The sequence below is a fragment of the Notolepis coatsorum genome, assembly GCF_963971535.1.
Source record: "Notolepis coatsorum genome assembly, chromosome: 8".
Lineage (NCBI taxonomy): Eukaryota > Metazoa > Chordata > Actinopteri > Aulopiformes > Paralepididae > Notolepis > Notolepis coatsorum.
In genome coordinates, this window is record NC_140172.1 from 49,686,663 (window position 1) to 49,709,017 (window position 22,355).

Genomic DNA, 22,355 nt, shown 5'->3' on the forward strand with positions numbered 1-22,355 from the left:
GTTTTATTGTCCAAAGGAAAGATGAATGATGATGAAGTTGAACAGAACAGTTGTCAATTGTTTGTTACAGATAAGCAGTTCCAACAGTGAAAGCAGAATTGAGAGTAAATCCTCAGCAGGTGCATGCCCTAGGCTCTGATTAACAGCCTCTTATAATAGAGGTGGTGTGCCCCCTAGTGTCCAAACATAAATACACTATTACCATATAATACAACTTCAAATATGTCGGTTTTGGCTTCTACAAAGGGTATTATAACACTATGATCTAATGGTGTTATAACACTTTGATCTAAGGGTGTTATAACAGTATGATCTAAGGGTGTTATAACACTAAGGGTGTTATACCACTATGATCTAAGCATGTTATAACACTATGATCTAAGGGTGTTATAGTACACTATGATCTAAGGGTGTTATAACACTATGATCTGAGGGTGTTATAACACTATGATCTAAGGGTGTTATAACACTATGATCCAAGGGTGTTATAACACTATGATCTAAGGGTGTTATAACTAGGGTTGGGCACCGAAAACCGGTTCTAATTAGGAACCGGTTCCTAACTTCCGGTTCTTAAAAAATAAAAATAAAAATGTACTTTGTTAATTAATACCCTAGTTACAGTACAGCAACCAAATTAAACTGTATCAAGTCAACTGAAAATGTGAATAGTATGAAAAGGGTGTATGATCTGAGGGTGTTATAACACTATGATGTAAGGGTGTTATAACACTATGATCTGAGGGTGTTATAACACTATGATCTGAGGGTGTTATAACACTATGATCTAAGGGTGTTATAGTACACTATGATTTCTGCCTGCACAGTCGCTCGACCCGCATCGGCAGTGGGATCAGCCTCTCCTCCCGAGCAACGTTTCAGGCTTTGATTCCACATGAAACACAAGTCCAACCTTTGTTGAATATTTCATCCCTCTTCCCTCGCTTGTTCAAGGGAAATCTAGCGAGGCTACAGAAGAGTGGGGGGGGGGGGTGTAAAAAAAAGAAGAAAAAAAAAGGATCATAGCGCCTAGCATGCCCCATTTTCCCCTTCTATGTTTCTATGTTTTTAGGGCATTTCTGGTTTTATTTGATAGCAAAGTGGAGAATGATAGGACACGTGAGGGAGAGAGTAGGGGGATGACGGGGCCGGAATCTAACGCACAACGTTACATGGTCTCCAACTTAGCTTGGTGAGCCGCCAGCACATTTTTCTTTCATACACGGAACAAAGCGGATGAGACACCATTGAAGTTAATTAATTTTGCATTGCTTTGCATTCTTTGACGCCGTATAAAAAAGGCTGTTCAAAGCCCTAGTAGAATGATTGTTTTTCTCCAACATCAATTTCCAACCAAAATTTTTTTTGGTACAGAGCCTGGCCACCCAATCTCATTAATGGCCAATTTATGCGAGTCCCATCTAGTGTCTGAGACAAAACCACGCAGTGCTTTTCAAATCCTTTGTTTCTTTGACATTCTTCAATAAAACACATTGTTCTATATATTTTATTTGAGTCAAATATGGCATGCTCACACAAAGGCTGCTGTAGGTTCCCCTGAGTCATAAAACACATGGTGCTGACTGTAGGTGTCAATGTCAAAGTCAATGTCAATGTCAATGTCAATGTAGGTGTTAGATGGTTAAAGTACTATATGTCCAGATACTTGGTCAGTGTAGGTGTTAGATGGTACTATATGTCCAGATGCTTGGTCAATGTAGGTGTTAGATGGTACTATATGTCCAGATGCTTGGTCAATGTAGGTGTTAGATGGTACTATATGTCCAGATGCTTGGTCCATAATAAGGTGTTAGAAGGCAACATGTGATTAGTGGTGTAGTTACAAAGCATCAATGATGAATGTGTGTAGATGGCTGGTAAGTGCGTGAGGCCAGTCTGGATCCCTGATCAGTATGGAACGGTACTATAGTTGTGTTGGCAGTTCTCTATTCTATGCTGTTAGTTCCACCAGCGTCAGGCTAATGGAGGCCCACTGTTAGTCCTTCTGCTTTTAATGGACAGACAGTTAATTGGAGCAGGAAGGGAAATGGGTCCTGAAAGCCATCTCAGTTTTACTTTACTCTGTCCGGCTCCATTAATGCACTGATTATGCGGCACACCACTGGAGTTGAGGTCTGTAAACAGCCTTAGTTGTAAAGTACAATAACGTATTATGGAAAATAGGCTACAATAGTTCTACCACAGACTGGACTAAGATTTCAGACAATTTACCCATCTGCCTGTATTACTGGTATTGTCTCCTGGCTATTTTTTCTCCTATTTGCAATCAAAATAAAGTTCAAAATGAGGTCAGTATTGTGGAGTGAAGTCCGTGGATTTTGAATGCAGTATTTCTTATCTATGACTGACATATGATGTATGACTGTAACATAATGACAAAACCAATATTTCAACCTAGGATAATTCTTTCTGGTGTCAGGTAGAATTTTTGTTCACCAAACAAAATTATTTAGCTAGAATAAGAATTCTGTCCATGTCTATTACCAATAAATGTATTACCAATGCATTTGTTGCAGCAAGTTGTATTTAGCAAATAGAAAAACAGACACCACATAGAAACAAGCATGCAATCTGTGACCAATCTCGCTACAGAAATCCCCCATTCTAACTGTTACTTGCAGCCTTTATATATGTGTTTTAATGCTGTGCCAGTGCAGGATGAACGCCATTAGGCTAAGCCAATCACAACCGTCTATGGCGGCATTAAGCTAATCACAATCATCTATGGTGGGGCTAAAACAATCACAACCGTCTAGGGCGGTGCTAAGCCCAAAATGCACCTTGTAAAATTGTGTTGCATGAGAACGTAAGGTTATGAATATAACCCAGTTCTGTTAGTTATGGTGCACTCAGCACCTAGTTGCACTGTACTTCACTTTGTGCATAAACACTGAATAAAAAATTCCACCATGTACCTTTACATCCCAACATTCGTCTGACCACACCCCCTTCCGCTTACCTTCATAAGCAGGTGTGTGGTCACCTACCTCGCCTCCTTCCCAAACTTTCACCACAAGGCGAGATCAAGGGCAGCAGCGGCGTCCTAGGTGCTGAGCGCACCATAACTAACAGAACTGGGTTATATTCATAACCTTACGTTCTGTATCATTATGGCTTGCTCAGCACCTAGTTGCACAACAGGGGCTGAGCGGAGCCATAGCCCGACAAATGTACCCCGCTGAGGCCCCCCACAACCATCAGACCGGGGAGGACCGAGCCCCCCCGACCCTCCCTAATGGAGGTTACCCCCCCTATTGGAGGTTCACGGGAGGGCGACGGATCCGACCGTGCAAAGAGGCACTCAAGCAACTCAACGCACAGGGTGAGCAGACCGTGGCTTGACCCCACGACTACACACACACACAACCCGCATGCCACCCGGGAACGAACGGAAGGAACAACCTCGTTACAGCCCCCAAAATCGAGGGGTCAAGAGCAAACCCAACACCGTGGCAAGGCCGTAGCAGCGGAGCGCGAAGGAAGACCCAGACCCACTGAAGGGACTGGATCCCCTGAAAAAGGGGGCCCGGAGAGGTCAATGACGCCAGGCATCAAGACCCCACCAGGTGGTCACTTAGTGACACCGCCCCCCACATCGCCAGCGTATTCGGATAAGGCCCCTCCAAGAGCGGGCCCTTTCCCCCCAATAGCACACCGCCTGGCACACTGACCCTGCAGAACAGGCAGTCAGCATGGCCGTAAGCACTCAAAAGGTTAACCAACGGAAGCAGGCAGCGCACCGGGGAAACCAGGCAACAGGCTGTAACCTGAGCCTGGAGCACTGCGGACGAGACAGGCGCTAAAGGAGTCAGCTGAAAACAGCCCCCCCGGCGGAACGGGCGTATGCTGGCGTTGTTGATCACCATGACAAAGCCTCCATTAAAAAAAACCCACCCAGAGGGGTCGAGGCAGAGAAGGCTGACATGATTGGCAGACGTCATGAACGTGCAGGGGCACACTCAACCGGGTAACCCGGGAGTTGACTCTGCTCCAACACACCAGGGAATCAACCACCCTCGTGGTACAGACGGTGGTTGTTCCTATAACCCCTCAAGAAAAAACTCCAAAACACACCTGCGGGTATACACTGGCTATACCGCAGTACAAGTGTTTCAGTTTTCAAAAAAGGGTTATCCCAGGCCTACAGTATCAACGAAACTTTACTTCGGACCGGGCCCGGCGGCACGGGAAGCACAGGGTTACCAGAGGAGGTCCAAGACCACCCCAACAGCCCCCTCTTCGCCACGCGTGAGAGAGGAGCGAAAAGAATGGAGAACCAGCCCTAAGCACACCGCACTTGGTATTCCCAGGCGGTCTCCCAACCAAGTACTAACCAGGACCGAACCTGCTTAGCTACCGAGATCGGACGAGATCGGGCGTGTACAGGTTGGTATGGCCGTAAGCCATTACGATAGTGCAGAGTACAACATGTACCCAACAAAGGGTCTCCATAACGCCTAACCCTGTGACACCCGGACCGACCCGGCATTTTTCCCCCCGAAAAAAGCACAAGTCCCTCAGGGTACCAGAACAGCAGATCTGCATCCCCGGTGGACAACGGGTTAACTGACCTGGACCAGCGTGACCAGACCAGTCCCGTGTCCTAACCACGCCGACATGCCCACTCCAGGAGAGGGGGTAGGTATGCGTGTCGATCTAAAACATGAAAAGAGGGCGCCACCCCTACGGTCCCATTTGGACCGTGCTCAGTGGCCCACCCCAAGGACGTGAGACCCCTCTACCTATGTTCAGATCTATTCCGTTAACATCCCCCAGATATGAACGAGAATTCATCGAGACAACCTAGTAAACTGGCGCTCGGAAGAGACAAAACTCCATCCCAGTTGCCCTATAAAAACGCTGTTTTAACAAGCAACCAAGGCGCACTTAGCCCCTGTGTGATTCTTTAACAGAAACACACCGAGCCAGCACTAAGTATGCGTCGAGACCCAAACACATCAATGGATAGTCTAGCAAGACACCAAACATTGTTCCTCCAAGTCGCCTGGGAGAATGACACAGAGCCGTCGTGCTTCATGTACCTTCCTCTTTTTATTAAAAAAAGAAAGAACACAGACTGACATGAATCCCACGTGACGCAGCTGAGGGTAAATCTTTTTTACATTTTTACATCCCACCATCCTCGCCATAGGGAGGAGACGGAAATCCCCAGAGAGACTTCCCACGCAAGCTGTATAGATTGAAAAGAATATATTGCAACATTGAGCTATGTAATATGTGGGTTAGGGCTCTCCGAGGACGAGGCACTGAACCAAAACACACTCAATAATCGAATTGAATCGAATACACACACAATAGAGCAGAACTCCTTTTTGAAGTTCTACTCACCTTGACAATCTGAGGAGGAGGCTCTGAACTCTGAGGAGGCTCCCTCACAGGGAAGGAGAGTCCTAACTCACAGAAGGCCAGAGGAGGAGCTTCGTGAGGAGGAGCTCTGACAACTCCCTGAAACAGATCCATAACATGGACCTGAACAACTCACGGAAGTCTTACCAACAGAGACGCGCACAGTGACGTACTCTATGGCGGGGGAATTTCCGCGGTGCACACGCCCAATCTTCCAGGGCGTGGGACCAGGAAACCCCCCGCCCCCCCCTCTTACCCTGTAACGTGCCGAACAGCAATGTGACAGGAACCTTGAATGACAGGAGGTTTTAACCCCTGACCAATCAAAAAAGGGGAGGAAAGGATTACCAGTTCACCCCTTTACGACCCCACACCCATGATACGATGTAATGACAAAAAAGAGCATGACACAGTCATAGTCAGCTACATGAAGTGTCTAACAGCTTCACACAGCTAATGTGCTAACCTGCTATCTGATTTTTACTAAGGAAAAAACACAGAATAGAGAGGGCCCCTTTAAGAGCCCCGGTACCAGACTTACACATGTGCTTCTGTGGCCAAACCTAACCCAGTTGTAGATCACAAGACACACACAACCCTTTATCACAACAAAAAATGGCAAGTACACTCTTGCTACAGAGGAACGCCGTTTTTCATAACGAGAGAATACAGAATCCTGGATTATGTATTGGCCACAGGCCTTGCTAAGCACACACGATAAGTGACCAAACAATCTTTTCTTTAGGAAAATATAGTTTCTCAAGCGGTTAACACAACCCCAGCAATTAAGCCGAGGGTTACATCGTATCCCCACAAACACAGTGACACAATATATTGTAAACAACATGTCTGAGAGGAGGGTGGGGAAGCCCCAGGGAAACCGGGGGGATCACCCCTCCTACCTTACCCTTGCTACGGCCAAGTTGAACAGGTAACCCTGTTAATATGTGAACACACTGTTCATTGTCATTACAGGCTGAGAAAAGAATTCATTCTTCACTCATATGCCACTAAGCATAGCTTTATAGGTTAACTAACCCCCTTAGTTGTGAGTTCACGGTACATGAACACACATGTTCTCAACACAACTAACCAGATAATTTTTACACATGTAAAACAACAACCCGATTTCTATGGAGAGAAGCTATACCAGTGACAAGACAATTCACACACAACACACATCGTATCCTTAATGTATTGCAGCAACACACGTTTTGGAAAACATCGTTATTACAAAACATCTAGAAGGGAAGGAAAGAAGAAGTGTTTAAGGTCCGGTCGGGACCTTCCTACCCTGAACGCAGGCCAAGCGAACTGCAATCCGGCTAACGGGGCACCGCAGTTGAACACAGCATCCCTGTGTTGACGACGAGAGTAACGTTGTTGCGCCACCCAGCCGCTATGTTTCCATGTTCGCTGGCAGGGCTCCGGTGTAGGTTCGACTAACATCCTCTGTCAAAGATGACGTCGTAGTCAGAGTGTTTAAGGCATGTTATAGTCATAGACAACGTTCAACAGTGTAGCATTAAGCTAACAGCCAATCGACTGAAAGCAACAAGCTAACGTTACTAGCCTGGTACACAGCGGGCTAGCGCCGCAGCTAACAGCTGACTGGCTAACACAGTAGTCCACAACTAGCACGCAAGCTAAGCAGCTATCTGACTGATAGCAACGAGCCAACGTTACTAGCCTGGTAACACAGCGGGCTAGCGCCGCAGCTAACAACTGACTGGCTAACACAGTAGTCCACAACTAGCACGCCAGCTAAGCAGCTATCACCTGAACTGTATACAAGACATATACAAGGGTAATCGCGATGGCGATGCGATCACTGGGGATTATTCTTTTTGGAATACCTTCTGGCTAAGGTAAGGTATATTCTATGTCTATTTTACCGAACCTGAAACATGTTTTTGTAACGATCACAGTGTCGTGTTTTACCGGACATAAAACATGCTCGACAAACACGATCGCAGTTTCTAGTTGAAACGACCCCCCCCCCCCCCCCTTGATGATTTTGTGAAGGCACATGTGTACATGGTATACACCTTTGATTTGGGAGTATTTGGGGCTTCAGGCGATCAACCAGAACGATTTGGGCTTATTGCATATACCACGTTATATCTTGCGATCTATGGAAAAAGACTGGATTATTTTGGAAAGGGCCGATGTTTAGCGTGTAACAAACTACAGTGTGTAGAAATGAAATGATTAGTCAGTAATGGACTATGAACAATGCCTGTCAAATGAGTCATACTATTGTCTCCATAGCTATAATACAGAACACACGATGGGTCTGCAAACATCGCTAAAATGGTCAATAAGGATGGCGACAGGCGGTACAGATGGGGAAAGTGTGTGGCACCCTAAGAGTTAAGAGCAAGTATGCACAAGTGTGTCTGTTTGTCTGTGATCTTTGTTTAAACACCATAGAAAAAACACAGTAGTCCACAACTAGCACGCAAGCTAAGCAGCTATCTGACTGATAGCAACGAGCCAACGTTACTAGCCTGGTAACACAGCGGGCTAGCGCCGCAGCTAACAACTGACTGGCTAACACAGTAGTCCACAACTAGCACGCCAGCTAAGCAGCTATCACCTGAACTGTATACAATGACATAACAAGCCACACTTCAGACAGGCCGCTTGTCCAAGTCCCTCCCCTAAGAGGAAAAAGAACGTCAGAACACAGTTTTCAACGGTGATCCAGACATCAGCGGGGCCAGCACAGTTCCCATTCGAGCTGCAGCCGGCTTTGAGCATGGAACTCCCGATAAAGAAGATCCTATGCCCACATTTCCTCGTTAGGGTATACTTTCATTTGTATATGAAAAATGGGGCCTGCACGGGACAGAGAAGCATCCGCTCGAGAATCCTGGGATCACCAGGACCTAGTCGCGGCCCACTAGATTAACCATCATGGGCGTCAGACCAAGATCCTTCGACCGCCGTTTAAGCCGAGCAGAGGACCCTAGCCTGGAGTCTGCGTTTCGTAAATTGTTAGCTAACCCCCACAGCATCAACAACAACCAGAGCTTGCAAGCAAAACAGTACGTACCCAACCTGGAAACCACCGCTTCTCACAACAGTTGGTGCTTCCTACAGTCCAGTCGTGTTGCCGGAGGGCAACCCCATCCAGCCGCAGCAAGGAGGACTGTAGCTGGGGAACATGTCAGCGGCGTGAGCTCCTAATATGAAAAAGCCGTTGAAGGTCGGAATGACCTTCAGTAACGAAGACAATATCGCCGTATTTTCTCGAAAATAGTGAGAGAAAATAAAGATATGATGTCAACGTATCTCTTTTGTTTTCCAACTTTCTTCTACTAACAACCTTGTCAAGTGGGGATCTACCGAAGGCACTTCCTTGTGGTGAAAGTGAAGAAGGAGGCAAGTAGGTGACCACACACCTGCTTATGAAGGTAAGCAGAAGGGGGTGTGGTCAGACGAATGTTGGGATGTAAAGGTACATGGTGGAATTTTTTATTCAGTGTTTATGCACGAAGTGAAGTACAGTGCAACTAGGTGCTGAGCAAGCCATAACGATACAGAACTGTTTCTTTGTCAAAATCATGACGGTGTAGCTTGCTACACTCCAAGGGATCCTATGGGATCCTGGGATTTAGAAAATGAAAAACAAAAAACTAAAATAAACTGAGTGGATGGTGAGAATAATTCTGATTCAAATAGAGCTCCTTGCATTTACCTGATAGCTGGCGTTCAGCAAACATACTGGTATGTCAAAGTATGGTAGTTGATGCGTTGCCGGCTTGCCGCATGTCTGCAGGTCCAAATCCACTCTACTGGGACTTAAAGGTCAACATACATAGTTATTATTTTCTTGTGCATACATGTTCTAAGTAGAGGCACTTGCATACCTGTGTCAAAAGGGCTTATACATTGCACCTATACACTATAACAGTACTCTTTAACCCATTCACTACCACACTATACAATGTTAACCCTTTCACTACTATACTACAGATGGTTAACTGTTTGTAGTGTGGTAGCGAAAGGTTAACCTTCTGTAGTGTGGTAGTGAAAGCATTAACCCTTTGTAGTGAAATGGTTAACCTTCTGTAGTGTGGTGGTGAAAGCATTAACCCTTTGTAGTGTGGTAGTGAAAGGGTTAACCTTCTGTAGTGTGGTAGTGAAATAATTAACCCTGAACCATGTAATATAAGCAGGTAATGTGCAAAATATGGCTACTTTGTTTTTTAGTCTGTGGTACTGTAATATCTTGCCAATACTTTTAATCAGACGTCTAGGCCTACATCAACACCAGTATAGCAGACCACTCTGTTCCATCCATCCATCCATCCAATCATTCTGGTATTGGAAATGTCAAGAATGGCACGAACAGAATACTTTGAACAGAATTATTCAGCGGAAGTCTGCAGAAAACACTTAATATGCAAATGCCTGTGTGAAATAGTGTGTAGTCATCAACACATCTGAATAACAGCAGAGATGTGGATGGGAAAGTGTGTAACTCACAAGCCACTTGTCTCATCTTGAGTTATTATGTATTCTATGTTTATGTTCGAGTTAAAGGAAAACTCCAACATTTTGGGAAATTAGCTTATTTAACATCTTCCCTGGAGTTAGACAAGAAGATACATACCTTTTTTGTCTCTCTGCATGCATTAGGCTTAGGGAACGCCCGCACCGTTAGCGTAGCTTAGCTTCATCACTGGAAGTGGGTCAGTGTGTGGTGTGTTGGTGTGTGTACAACATAAATGAGGGTGAGTGGTGTGGTTGAGGGAAAAAAAAAGAAGCAGCAATAGCATGCCTTAACTCTTTGGGTGCCAAAAACGTAATATCTTGTGTATCGCCGCCAAGCGTTGGCTGCCAAAAATGTAATATCTCGTTTTTAGATCCTTTGATATTTTTCCTTTGATCCCCGTTCTATACGGTCAGCTGGTCTCCCTGGCTCATCTGTCTACGTTGGAATTGCAATGACGATCGAATCTCACCAGGTGGCAGTGGCTTGGTGTGGATACACCCTTTTTTTTGTGTGCAAGGGCTCCTCCTCCTCGGAGACAGAGCTACACAGCGAACGCCTCGAAATTGTGTTGCCTGAAGCCTATTTCCCGCATACACGAGTATAGACATATACAAGGGTAATCGCGATGGCGATGCGATCACTGGGGATTATTCTTTTTGGAATACCTTCTGGCTAAGGTAAGGTATATTCTATGTCTATTTTACCGAACCTGAAACATGTTTTTGTAACGATCACAGTGTCGTGTTTTACCGGACATAAAACATGCTCGACAAACACGATCGCAGTTTCTAGTTGAAACGACCCCCCCCCCCCCCTTGATGATTTTGTGAAGGCACATGTGTACATGGTATACACCTTTGATTTGGGAGTATTTGGGGCTTCAGGCGATCAACCAGAACGATTTGGGCTTATTGCATATACCACGTTATATCTTGCGATCTATGGAAAAAGACTGGATTATTTTGGAAAGGGCCGATGTTTAGCGTGTAACAAACTACAGTGTGTAGAAATGAAATGATTAGTCAGTAATGGACTATGAACAATGCCTGTCAAATGAGTCATACTATTGTCTCCATAGCTATAATACAGAACACACGATGGGTCTGCAAACATCGCTAAAATGGTCAATAAGGATGGCGACAGGCGGTACAGATGGGGAAAGTGTGTGGCATCCTAAGAGTTAAGAGCAAGTATGCACAAGTGTGTCTGTTTGTCTGTGATCTTTGTTTAAACACCATAGAAAAAAAGTCAGCCATTAACGTTTTATTACATTTATTGATTTATCTTTTTGTATCTATTAATCTCTATAACATCATTCAAACTAACATGAGTATCTAGAGGTACTAATCCAAAACAGCTAATTTGTTCATCAAAGTAACTGAATATGGCACAGCTACAGTAGGAGATAGAACATGAATAATATCTTAATGGTTGGTGGTAATCATATAGGATACATTCACCGGCTCATATTCACAAAGCTTCCCAGAGTCAATGGACCAGGAGCACTGTTCATGACCTTATAGAGAGGGTCTGGGTCAGTGACCTGGAACATTCTTCATGACCTTATAGAGAGGGTCTGGGTCAGTGACCCTCCCCTCCCCTTCTGCTGGACCACCAAGGGGGACCTATTTCGTAAGAAAATATGAACGGTAGTCAATGGCGAGAGACAAATCATTATTTGACCCTGTTTGAATTGTGACATGAATTACACATAATGATGTTTGTCAATTTAAAAGTGAGTCAGCTAAAACCAGTTAACTAACGTTATGTTATAGCATCAAAACTGTTCGATAATGTTAACTAATGTTAAATTAGCTATAATTATATTTTAAATTGACAAAAAAAAATGATTTGTCAACATCAACATTCATGGCACAACTCAAATGGGATAAAAAAAATCATGTGTCTCTCGCCATTGACTACTGTTCATATTTTGTTCCTGAAATGGTGGTTAGTGGAAAAGGGATGGACACATCGCCTCTCTATTCCATATAACAGACTGAAGCTGACTCTAGATCAGTGACCAGGAACAATTGTCTTCATTATCTTGAGGCTTTGTGAATATCAGACCACTGATTGCAAGTCAGCCATACTGGACCTTTACGTTAGAAGATTATATTTCATGAAACTGGCAGCTTTAAATGTTATGCTCATTCTCATACTGTGAGATTTGTGAGCATAATATTTATCCTTTTTTTTTGCATAGAAGAATTTTACAGATCAGTTGTTTTGCAAGATCAAAGCTTGACATGACTTTGAGATACTGTACACCAGTGTAAAGTGCTGATTAAGACAGAGTAAGGCCGAGAGATGGGTTTTAAAATAATTAAAATAATACAATACATATATTGCTCTTCATGACTGAGCCAGGAGAGGGATAAAGAGATGGATAGTTACAGTAAGGGGACTAGAGAAGGATAATAGAGAGAAAGAAAGGGAGGGAGAGCGAGAAATAGATAGATAGATAGAGATAGATAGATAGATATACAGACAGATAGACAGATAGATAGATAGATGTAGAGAGAGAGATACAGTAGATAGAGATAGATACAGTAGATAGATAGATAGATAGATAGATAGATAGATAGATAGATAGATAGATAGATAGATAGATAGATAGATAGATAGATAGATAGATAGATAGATAGATAGATAGATAGATAGATAGATAGATAGATAGATAGATAGATAGATAGATAGATAGATAGATAGATAGATAGATAGATAGATAGATAGATAGATAGATATATATATAGATAGATAGAGAGAGAGAGAGAGAGAGAGAGAGAGAGAGAGAGAGAGAGAGAGAGAGAGAGAGAGAGAGAGAGAGAGAGAGAGAGAGAGAGAGAGAGAGAGAGAGAGAGAGAGAGAGTGCGAGAGAGATAGCAGGGTAGGATAGATGGAAGAGGAAGGTGAGGGGTGAGGAAGAGGGAGGTACACCCAATAGAAAGAAGAAATCACGTAGCCAGTTTCAGGAAATTATTCTTTCCCCCATTGTCGTTAGAGTATAGATAGAGATACGATGCATTACCCAAGGCCTTATCCATTATCCAGGTGTACATATGCAATGTTCACAGAGAGAGCTCCATCACAGGCTGTAGTACGTACATACATGCTGCCGGAGAGGACCATAGAGAGCTGCATCTCCATTGCTAATTATACACAACACCAACACTTCAAAACGCATTAGTGTGACTGAACATCAAACTAAAAGCCTCCCTGAGTCTCCACAGATCTGCCTCTGCTGATCATTAGTGTTTTTAATGCTTGAAAAATTAGGACCCTTTGCCAGTCAAACAACGATAAACAACATGTCTGAAGCAGCACTCGTCTCCATGATATCCTCACTGTGATTGTCAGTCTTCTTATCCAGAGTGCAATGCCACTCTGTAGTTCGTCTGAAGCAGCACTCCACCCCCACACCTCCCTGTGATTGTCCATAGGTTCACTTCCTGTATCCAGATGCCTTATGTCTCTCTAGATGAGCCGGGTGAACATCCAGCAGCCAGTGGCTCACTGTAGAGGAAGCTCTCTCTTTCCTCCTCTTCTAATTCTTTTTCTCCACCCTCCTCCGCCTCCTGCCTCTCCTGCTCCTCCGCCTTCGCCTCTGCCGTTGTCTCTCCTTCCAGTGGATTATTTCCCTCCTTATCCCTCATCTCTAGCTCCAGTCCCTTCTCCTCTGTGTCCGAGCTCCCGGACCCGCCCGTTTCCTCAGACAAAGAGTACATGTTTCCGGGCGCCCCCCCTGCAGGACTGGCCTCAGCCCCGCCCCCGCCCCCAGCCCCGCCCCAGTGATGTTTCTGGAACAGGCCAAAGTCGTGGATGTCTTTGGGGAAGTCCTTCCGCCGTCTCGATTTGTCGCTGCCACCACCGGAGCTCTCGTCAGAGGGCAGCGGGACGAGCCCGTTCGCCAGACCGCTGAAGGCCTCGGGGGGCCTGGGCGAGGCTTTGGTGCCGCCCTGCTTGAGGATGGATGTGGTGATGGTGAATAGGCTGAGCTTTTTTTTGACTTGGCCGCTAGGGGGCGAGGGGGAGACCTTCAGGGAGCAGAAGGGGAGACTGGACTCCGCAGAGCCTCCGCTGGCCTTAGCCCCTTGGAGTGTGGCCTTTCCTGTCTTCATCATACCCATGACTTCATAGCGGAAACTGGAGATATCTTGCTTCAGCTCCTGGAGGAGCAAAGGGAAAAAGTAGGCTTACTCTTTTAGATCAATATAATAGCTTCAGGGTTACTGAGGTAGGCTAGTTGCATGAGTGTGTGTGTGTGTGTGTGTGTGTGTGTGTGTGTGTGTGTGTGTGTGTGTGTGTGTGTGTGTGTGTGTGTGTGTGTGTGTGTGTGTGTGTGTGTGTGTGTGTGTGTGTGTGTGTGTGTGTGTGTGTGTGTGTGTGTGTGTGTGTGTGTGTGTGTGTGTGTATGGCGTTATATATTCTCAGTCCACACTCACATTCTCTCTCGTGCACACAGACAGACACAGAGACAGAGACAGACACACACACACACACACACACACACACACACACACACACACACACACACACACACACACACACACACACACACACACACACACACACACACACACACACACACACACACACACACACACACACACACACACACACACACACACACACACACACACACACACACTGTTGGAAACACCTGCACTAGGAAGAAACATCTCTTTCTTCAGTCTTAGCTTCAATCTTAGCTTAACATCAGAAAGACCACCAAGAGTTTTAGGGATGCTCCATTTGATGGAATGCGGATGAATTACCACTAAACCGACAGAGAATGTGGGCTGCTTGCTTCAGCTATTAGCGATCACACTGTGTCACATTGCATTACCCATCAGCTAATGTAGTGGCACGTTTTTATTGAAGCTTGCCCAAATGAAAAGCCATCCCAAAAGTAAACAAAACCACTGTCTTTTTAAATATTGTTACATTTATCTATCCATCTACCCATGTATCCAGGCCTCACCTTGAAGTTCTCTTCAGTCAGGCCCTCCTCTGTCTTGGCATCTCTGATCATGGCAGCCACATAGCGCTTCACCAGGTTCCTCAGCACCTCCTGAATAACAAACCAATCACACTTCAGAATGAACAGCCCTGGATGAGGAAATGGATTTGAGATATTTTCTTTTTGCTGGTTATACTCGGACGTCTCTCAAAGACCCATTTCTGAACAGACCTTTATCAAATTTGGACCTGTACCACAGAAGACTTCAGGCTATGGAGCCGCTGTATTTTCCAGCTTATACCTCTATGGTGGAATATTGGAATATGGAATCGTGCAACCACTACACAAAAATACACAAGTTCAAGTTCAACTCAAGTTCAGACCTCTATTACTCTATTTCATTAGCACTATAAGTGATTTAACCTTTTTGCATTAGTAACCCCAGAATGTTATCTTTCAAAAGAGACCAGGCCCATGCATGTGCTATAAGTATAAAGTATAAAGCTAAGCTTTGCAAAAAAAGTATGCAGTCCTCAAGTTCAAGTACAAATTGCCACTTTTCTGGGTGCGGTTAAGATGGGTGAGTTTTTTTTTCTTTAATAGTTGTCATACAGAAGTACAGAATACTTTTATACAAAATGCTTCTTACTGTTACGCTCCAGAGACTGTGCAAGACAAAATAAGTATCAAATAAAATAACATAGTATAGCATGTAAATTAGAAGTAAAAAATGAGGTCACAGTGTTCAGTATAGACATATGTACAATGTTCGATGCATAATAGACGTAACTGAGTTACCATATAACAATATACTATGCAGTGTACTAATATACAATACTATATAGTGCAAAGCAGAAATGGGATGAGGTACAATTTAGGTACAATTTATAGTAGGTGTACGAGTTGTAGTGCAAATCCTTTATCAATAAATATAAAGTGTGTTTGTGTGATCTAAAGTGTGGAGAGTGGGTGCTGCAGTGTGTTGTTTGTTTAAGTGAGTGTGTGGGTGTGTGTGCTATGTGCAATTGATGGTTGTTGCATAGTGTTTATTGTTCGTTGAGCAGCCTGATGGCCTGGGGATAGAAGCTTCTTCTGAGTCTTTCTGTGCTCGCCTTAAGACTCCGGTATCGCTTGCCTGACCGCAGCAGTTCAAAGAGGCAGTTGTTCGGGTGGCTGGAGTCCTTGATGATTCTCTTCGCCTTCCCCCTGCACCGCTTGTTGTAAATGTTCTGGAGGGTGGGAAGCCCCCCTCCAATTGTGCGTTCGGCTGAACGTGTCACTCTTTGAAGTCTGCTACAGTCTTGTGCAGTGCTATTCCCAAACCAGGAGGTGATGTTGCCAGTCAGGATGCTCTCTATTGTACATGAGTAGAAGTTCCTAAGGATCTTCTGACTGACTTGGAACTTCCTTAGGCGCCTGAGGAAGTAGAGGCGTTGTCGTGCCTTCTTCACAACACTGTCAATGTGTGTGGTCCATGTCAAGTCCTCGGATATGTGGGCTCCGAGGTACTTGAAACTGTTCACTCTCTCAACCGGTGCCCTGTCGATGCTGAGGGGGCTGTAGTCCTTGACCCCCGACCTCCTGAAGTCCACAATCATCTCTTTTGTTTTGCTGACGTTCAGGGAGAGGCAGTTCTCCTGACACCACTGTGACAGATTCTCTACCTCTTCCAGGTAGGCCCTCTCGTCGTTGGCAGAGATCAGGCCCACCACTACTGTGTCATCAGCAAATTTGATGATTGTGTTGTTGTTCCGCTGTGCCACGCAGTCATGTGTGTACAGGGAGTAGAGGAGGGGGCTCAGAACACAGCCCTGGGGGGCCCCTATGTTGAGCGTGATGGATGAGGAGGTGCAGTTGCCTGCTCTGGATGAGGAGGTGCAGTTGCCTGCTCTTACCACCTGGGGTCTGCCGGTCAGGAAGTCCAAGACCCACTGGCAGAGGTCATAGTTCAAGCCCAGGTCCCTGAGCTTGGCTATGAGTTTGGAGGGGACTATGGTATTGAATGCTGAGCTGTAGTCGATGAACAGCATTCTCACATAGTTCCCCTGCCTCTTGTCCAGGTGTGATGCTGCTGTGTGCAGCACATGGGCTATGGCGTCCTCCGTGGACCTGTTGGGGCGATATGCAAATTGCAGGGGGTCCAGGTTGATGGGGAGGGAGGAACAGATGTAGCCCTTCACTAGCTTCTCAAAGCACTTCATGGCTATGGAGGTGAGGGCTACAGGGCGGTAGTCGTTGAGGCAAGCGGGCGTCGATTTTTTGGGTACAGGGATGATGGTGGACTTCTTCAGACAGGTGGGGATGACAGCCTGTTCCATGGACAGGTTAAAGATGTCAGTGAATACCGGGGCCAGTTGGTCGGCACAGACTTTTAGGACGCGGCCGGGGATGCCGTCCGGTCCTGCTGCCTTCCTGATATTCACTTTTTTAAAGATCCGTCTCACCTCATGCTCTGTTACCCTGAACACTGAGTCTCCATCAGCAGACCCCCCCACCCCATTGCCGTGGTTTGTAGGCTGGTGTTGTAATTCACAGCCTCAAACCTCGCATAGAAGGAATTGAGATAATTTGCTAAAGAGATGTCACTGTTCAGTTTGAGGGAGGTGCCTTTGTAATCTGTCATTGTTCTGAGGCCCTGCCACATACCTCTAGAGTCAGCCTGTTCAAACTGAAGTTCAACTTTATCCCTGTAACGCCGTTTTGCCTCTATTACTGCTCTCCTGACGTTGTGTCTTGCTGTCTTGTGTTCTTCCATGTTGCCTGTCACCAGCCCGGTGTTGTAGGCTGATGTGCGCACTTTCAGAGCCTCACGGACGGATTTATCTACCCAGGGCTTTTGATTTGGGTAGATTCTAATTGTGGTAGAGGGGATTGTTTCTTCTACCAGAGTACAGACAAAGTCAAGCACCGTTTCAGTGTATTCGTTAATATTGGCTGTGTTATCACGGAATACCCTCCAGTCTGTGCATTCAAGCGCAGCTTGGAGTGTCTCCTCTGACGTCACAGTCCAACGCTTAACCTCTCGCTATACTACAGACGTTCGCTTGAGACTTTGTTTATACTTTGGCAAAAGAAAAATGGCGGCGTGATCGGACTTACCGGGTGACTTGTACCCATTCTTAAATTGCGAGTATACATGGTCTAATATGTTCTCGCCTCTGGTGGGACAGGTCACATGCTGATAGAAATTCGGCAACACCTTTTTAAGACGCGCGCTGTTGAAATCGCCCAGAACCAAAATGGCAGCGTCAACGCTAGCTATCTGGAGTTTATTTACCTCGTCGTGTAACTTTGAAAGTGCGGTCCCCGTATTTGCTTGTGGTGGAATGTACACTCCGATGAGGATGATGGACGTTAACTCTCTCGGGAGAAAGAAGGGTCGACATTTGATCGTGATAAACTCCATGGGCCCTCATTCATCAACCTGACTTACGCACAGATTTGTGCTTAACCTGTGCGTACGATCATTTCTAAGCAAAGAGTGGGATTCATCAATTTCAACTTGAACTTGACTTAGTGCTTAGGTGTACGCACAGCTCGGACCACACTTAGCTGACGCCCAGTGGTAGAATATATTATTACAACAAGGAAATGAGCTTCTGTGCATAATAACACTGGCATGTTCTGTATGAAGCGTAGTTCATTATAGTTCATTGTAAAATAGCAACAGTAGTGTAATTATGGTCAAAACCCTATAAATAGCATTTGGAATAATAGATCTTTCTCTCAGAATGAATGCAGCATGGTTTATATAGCGTTATCGGAATATACGGGGTGTAGGCTACTGACTGACTGCGCTCCGCGTAGCTTGATTGATTGATTGATTGAAAAGTTTATTAACAGATTGCAGAATGGGTACAGTACAGTACAGCTCAGTACATACAATTGTTAATTGGGGATGCAGACCAGAGAAAGACTTTCGTCTTGTTTACATCAGGGTCCCCCATTTTCAATTCATCATAAATCATAAAGCTCAACTCGTTATTATTTTGCGCACAGACCGCAGAAACACGGGAACGTTTTGATTATATTTAAAAGGCTTTACGTTAAACGAAACAAGTGGAATTTCGAAGCTGTAAGCAGAATACAAGTCATATGAATATAGTGTTCTTCCCCCTTTTTACTGTATAAGAAAGAATAGAAAACGCATTGCAATGACACCAGATAGTGGACAGACTATGTATATGATGGGATTCAAGTTCGCGTTTTTGTTGATCATAGGCATGCTGTCAGAGTATGATATCTTAATCAAACATTCTAGAACATTTGTCGTCACAGATCATGTCCTAATAGAACATCCAGGCTATGGCATGGATCGTGATATTGTGTGGACTGTTATTATTACTGTACCGGTACCACCCATTGTGACAACAGCCTTGTGAGTCCCGCACACAAACATGATGGAATTCAAGTTCATGTATTGAAAGGCAGGCTACATCATACATGCAGTGAGATTCATTGTTCTTGTATATGCTCTCGTATTATTGTTTATATAGGCTACCCAATACTGACATCAAAATAGATTGTAGTATACCTCTAGAAATCATATGCAGCAGGTAGAAAATTGACGGGAGATCCATTGCGATTTGGAATAAAATTGAGGAGAACTTGAATCCCTGGGTATTAATCAAACAACACAGGAAAAGGCAGTCATATTCCAGCGCGGTATTTATTAGTGTTTGCGCTGCCCAGGCAGCAATGGTTAATAGATATCATATCCGACATCACCGTAAGTGTACACGTCTGTCAGCCTGTCTCATGACACGCTTCCCTCGGCTTAATCCATTTTTCCACATTTCATGGGTGTATTCCATTACCGTATATGGTTAATCGGGGCGTTTCTGGTATGCAAATACTTAAACAGTGCACGAGCTCAAACGTAGGATCAAAGTCATGTTCATCATGACAGGTGTGCGTAGAACCTGCGTACGCACGTGTGATGAATCCCGATCTTCCTGTGCGTACACTGATTCTACATTCTGTGCTTACGTGTGAAAATAGAACACATTCTACGTCCACGTTGATGAATGAGGGCCCCAGGTCTAGGGAGCAGTGGTTAGACAATTCCTTTGCGTTGCCTATATCGCACCACTCCTTGTTTATCATGAAGGCAATGCCGCCTCCTTTCGTCTTTAGTGACTCTGCCGTCCGGTCCTTGCGGAGAACGAAGAAGTGGTCTGCCGGTTCTATTGCAAGATTCGGGACATCTGGAGACAGCCAAGTTTCTGTGAAACAGAGGACATTACAGTCCCGAATGTCCCTCTGGAATTGGATCCGTGCTCTGATGTCGTCCAGTTTATTTCCTATCGATTGCACATTGGCCAACAATATGCTGGGGCTGTACGCTAAGCTTTTTCACTAGGGGCACACTTGCCCCTAAATGAGAAATTTAGGGGCAAAGAATATTTTTTAGGGGCACATTTTTAAATAACTATTTTACCATTATAGTAGGGCTGGGCGATATGGCCTCTAAATGATATCGCGATATTTTGACATGCATCAAAAATGCTTGATTTAACCCTTTGATGCATACAGTCACGCCAATATGATGATTATAATAAGTCCCTGCAACATATGTTTGCATTATTAAACCATGAAGATGCTTTAAAAAATAATTTAATGAAAATGTACTAAGAGTAGTCTACTGACACACTAATAAAAAAAATTATTTACATCTAAGACAATTTATATAAAAACTCTTGGGTGCCTTTTACACAGTACTGTGTTTTCTATCCACTTTAGCCAAACACACACACACACACACACATATATATATATACACACACACTACTGTGAGAAAATAATAATCACACAGACTTAATGATTTTAGAATATTTCAGATAATGAAATTAAATGTTTATATCATCAACTATCCAGTTAGTATTTATACTGTGTGTAACATTTGGCTACTTTAAATCATTGAATGTAGAGAGAGAGCGAGAGAGAGAGAGAGAGAGAGAGAGGGGGCGAGAACGAACAAGAGAGCCAGCCCCCCCCCCCTTCGCGTTTTGATAGTCTAAGCTGCCGTAGGTGATGACGTCACACTCGAATGTAAACAGGAAGAGATGGAGACACACGGAGATGGAAATTCAATGATATACAGAAATGAATAACCAATAAATATGAAGTTATGTTTAAACTTCTGTTGTCAAGCGTTGTCAATATAACCCACCCCCTTTCCTCACGAATGGAACTAGTCTTGTGGAGTCCGCTTTGACCGTTTTCCAGGGTTAGCAGAGATTGCTAGTTAGCTTAGCATAATCCTAATGGTAGCTACCGTTAGCTCATTGCTCGTGTCAATTAAATTGCATGTTATTAAAGGTCCGCGCTGGTCTGTCTAATGAAATTACAACCGCAACATTATATTGCACTGTACAGCCCTGGTTGTAGGCTAATGTTTTACTACAATTTGTATGGATTAATTTAGGAGTGAAATGCGAATGAAGGGTTGAAATCACCACTCGCAAGCTTGCCCCCAGATATTATTTTAAACTCGCACGGACCAAATTAGGGGGCAATTTGCAATCATATCATCGCAGTGTACAGGCCGAGTGCTGGGCAATGTGGTTCTGTATTCTGTATTCACAAATATAATAGAAAATTGGTAATAAACATTTCAATTTGGCATAACTGGGGCAGGGTTTCCGTTAGCTGGTATCTAGTGGCCAATGGCCATCTAGAATTTTTATTTGCCAGCAAATATCAATCTTGGCCAGTAAAATATAACCGATATATTACATTGACTGGCAAGTGAGTGACCGTGTGTTAGTGTGTGGCAGCCTTGGCTCAATGCATAGCAGACTACTGCCCTGTCCTGCGATGAGAGGGAGAGTGCATGTTCTGACAGTGACATCAGCCTAAGGCACCAGTCAGCCATCCAATGGAAAATTCGGATGCATGTTCTGATTGCGCTGATGGAGTGTTAGGGGAAATGTGGCAACATTTTAACTGTGCATGTGTCATGCTCCAATGTTTTACGTGATTTGATGAGTGATCAATCGATCGATTTAACCCTCCTTGACATCGGGCATGATTTTTCATGAAGTGAACACTATACTCCAGGGTATTGATGCTTTGCATTGCAGGATAGGTAGACACTTTTTGATGACATAATTTATGGGGACAGCCATGTGTCAGACAGAAGTAAATTAGGGATGGTGTGACTCATCGGTGTAAACGACGTCATTGGCATAAAGTGCGCCTCGTAGAAGACGCATGTAAACAGTAAACACATTCTGGAGCAGCCGCAACTAGAATACCTTGCCCATGATCATCTGATGTCAAACTCAATTAAAAAGAGGGCAGAGATGAAAAATACAGATGATTTCATGACCCGGACACACACAGAAAAAGTGCATTTTCCTGAGGTCATTATAATAGCTTATCCTCATTTTGAGGTAATTTTGTTTATCTATTCAGTTTGTGTATGCCAGCTCAATATTGCACTTCTGTTCATTCTCTGGTGTCTTAATGAATACAAGGAAGGCTATATGTTTAAAA

The 22,355-nt window shown here is 44.4% G+C and overlaps 1 protein-coding gene across 1 annotated transcript in view; it reads right to left on the reverse strand.

The window, feature by feature from the left end:
- Positions 1-13,359: 13,359 nt before the first annotated feature.
- The window catches only part of LOC311233446 (short transient receptor potential channel 4-like), a gene marked incomplete at its 3' end in the record, with an annotated part of 190,065 nt that continues 181,069 nt past the window's right edge, over positions 13,360-22,355 (reverse strand). The window contains exons 14-15 of the mRNA XM_084320413.1: positions 14,877-14,966; positions 13,360-14,061 (exon numbers count right to left, since the gene is read on the reverse strand). Coding sequence (XP_084176539.1) covers positions 13,360-14,061; positions 14,877-14,966 — 792 coding nt within the window. The remainder of the gene's footprint in view (positions 14,062-14,876; positions 14,967-22,355) is intronic.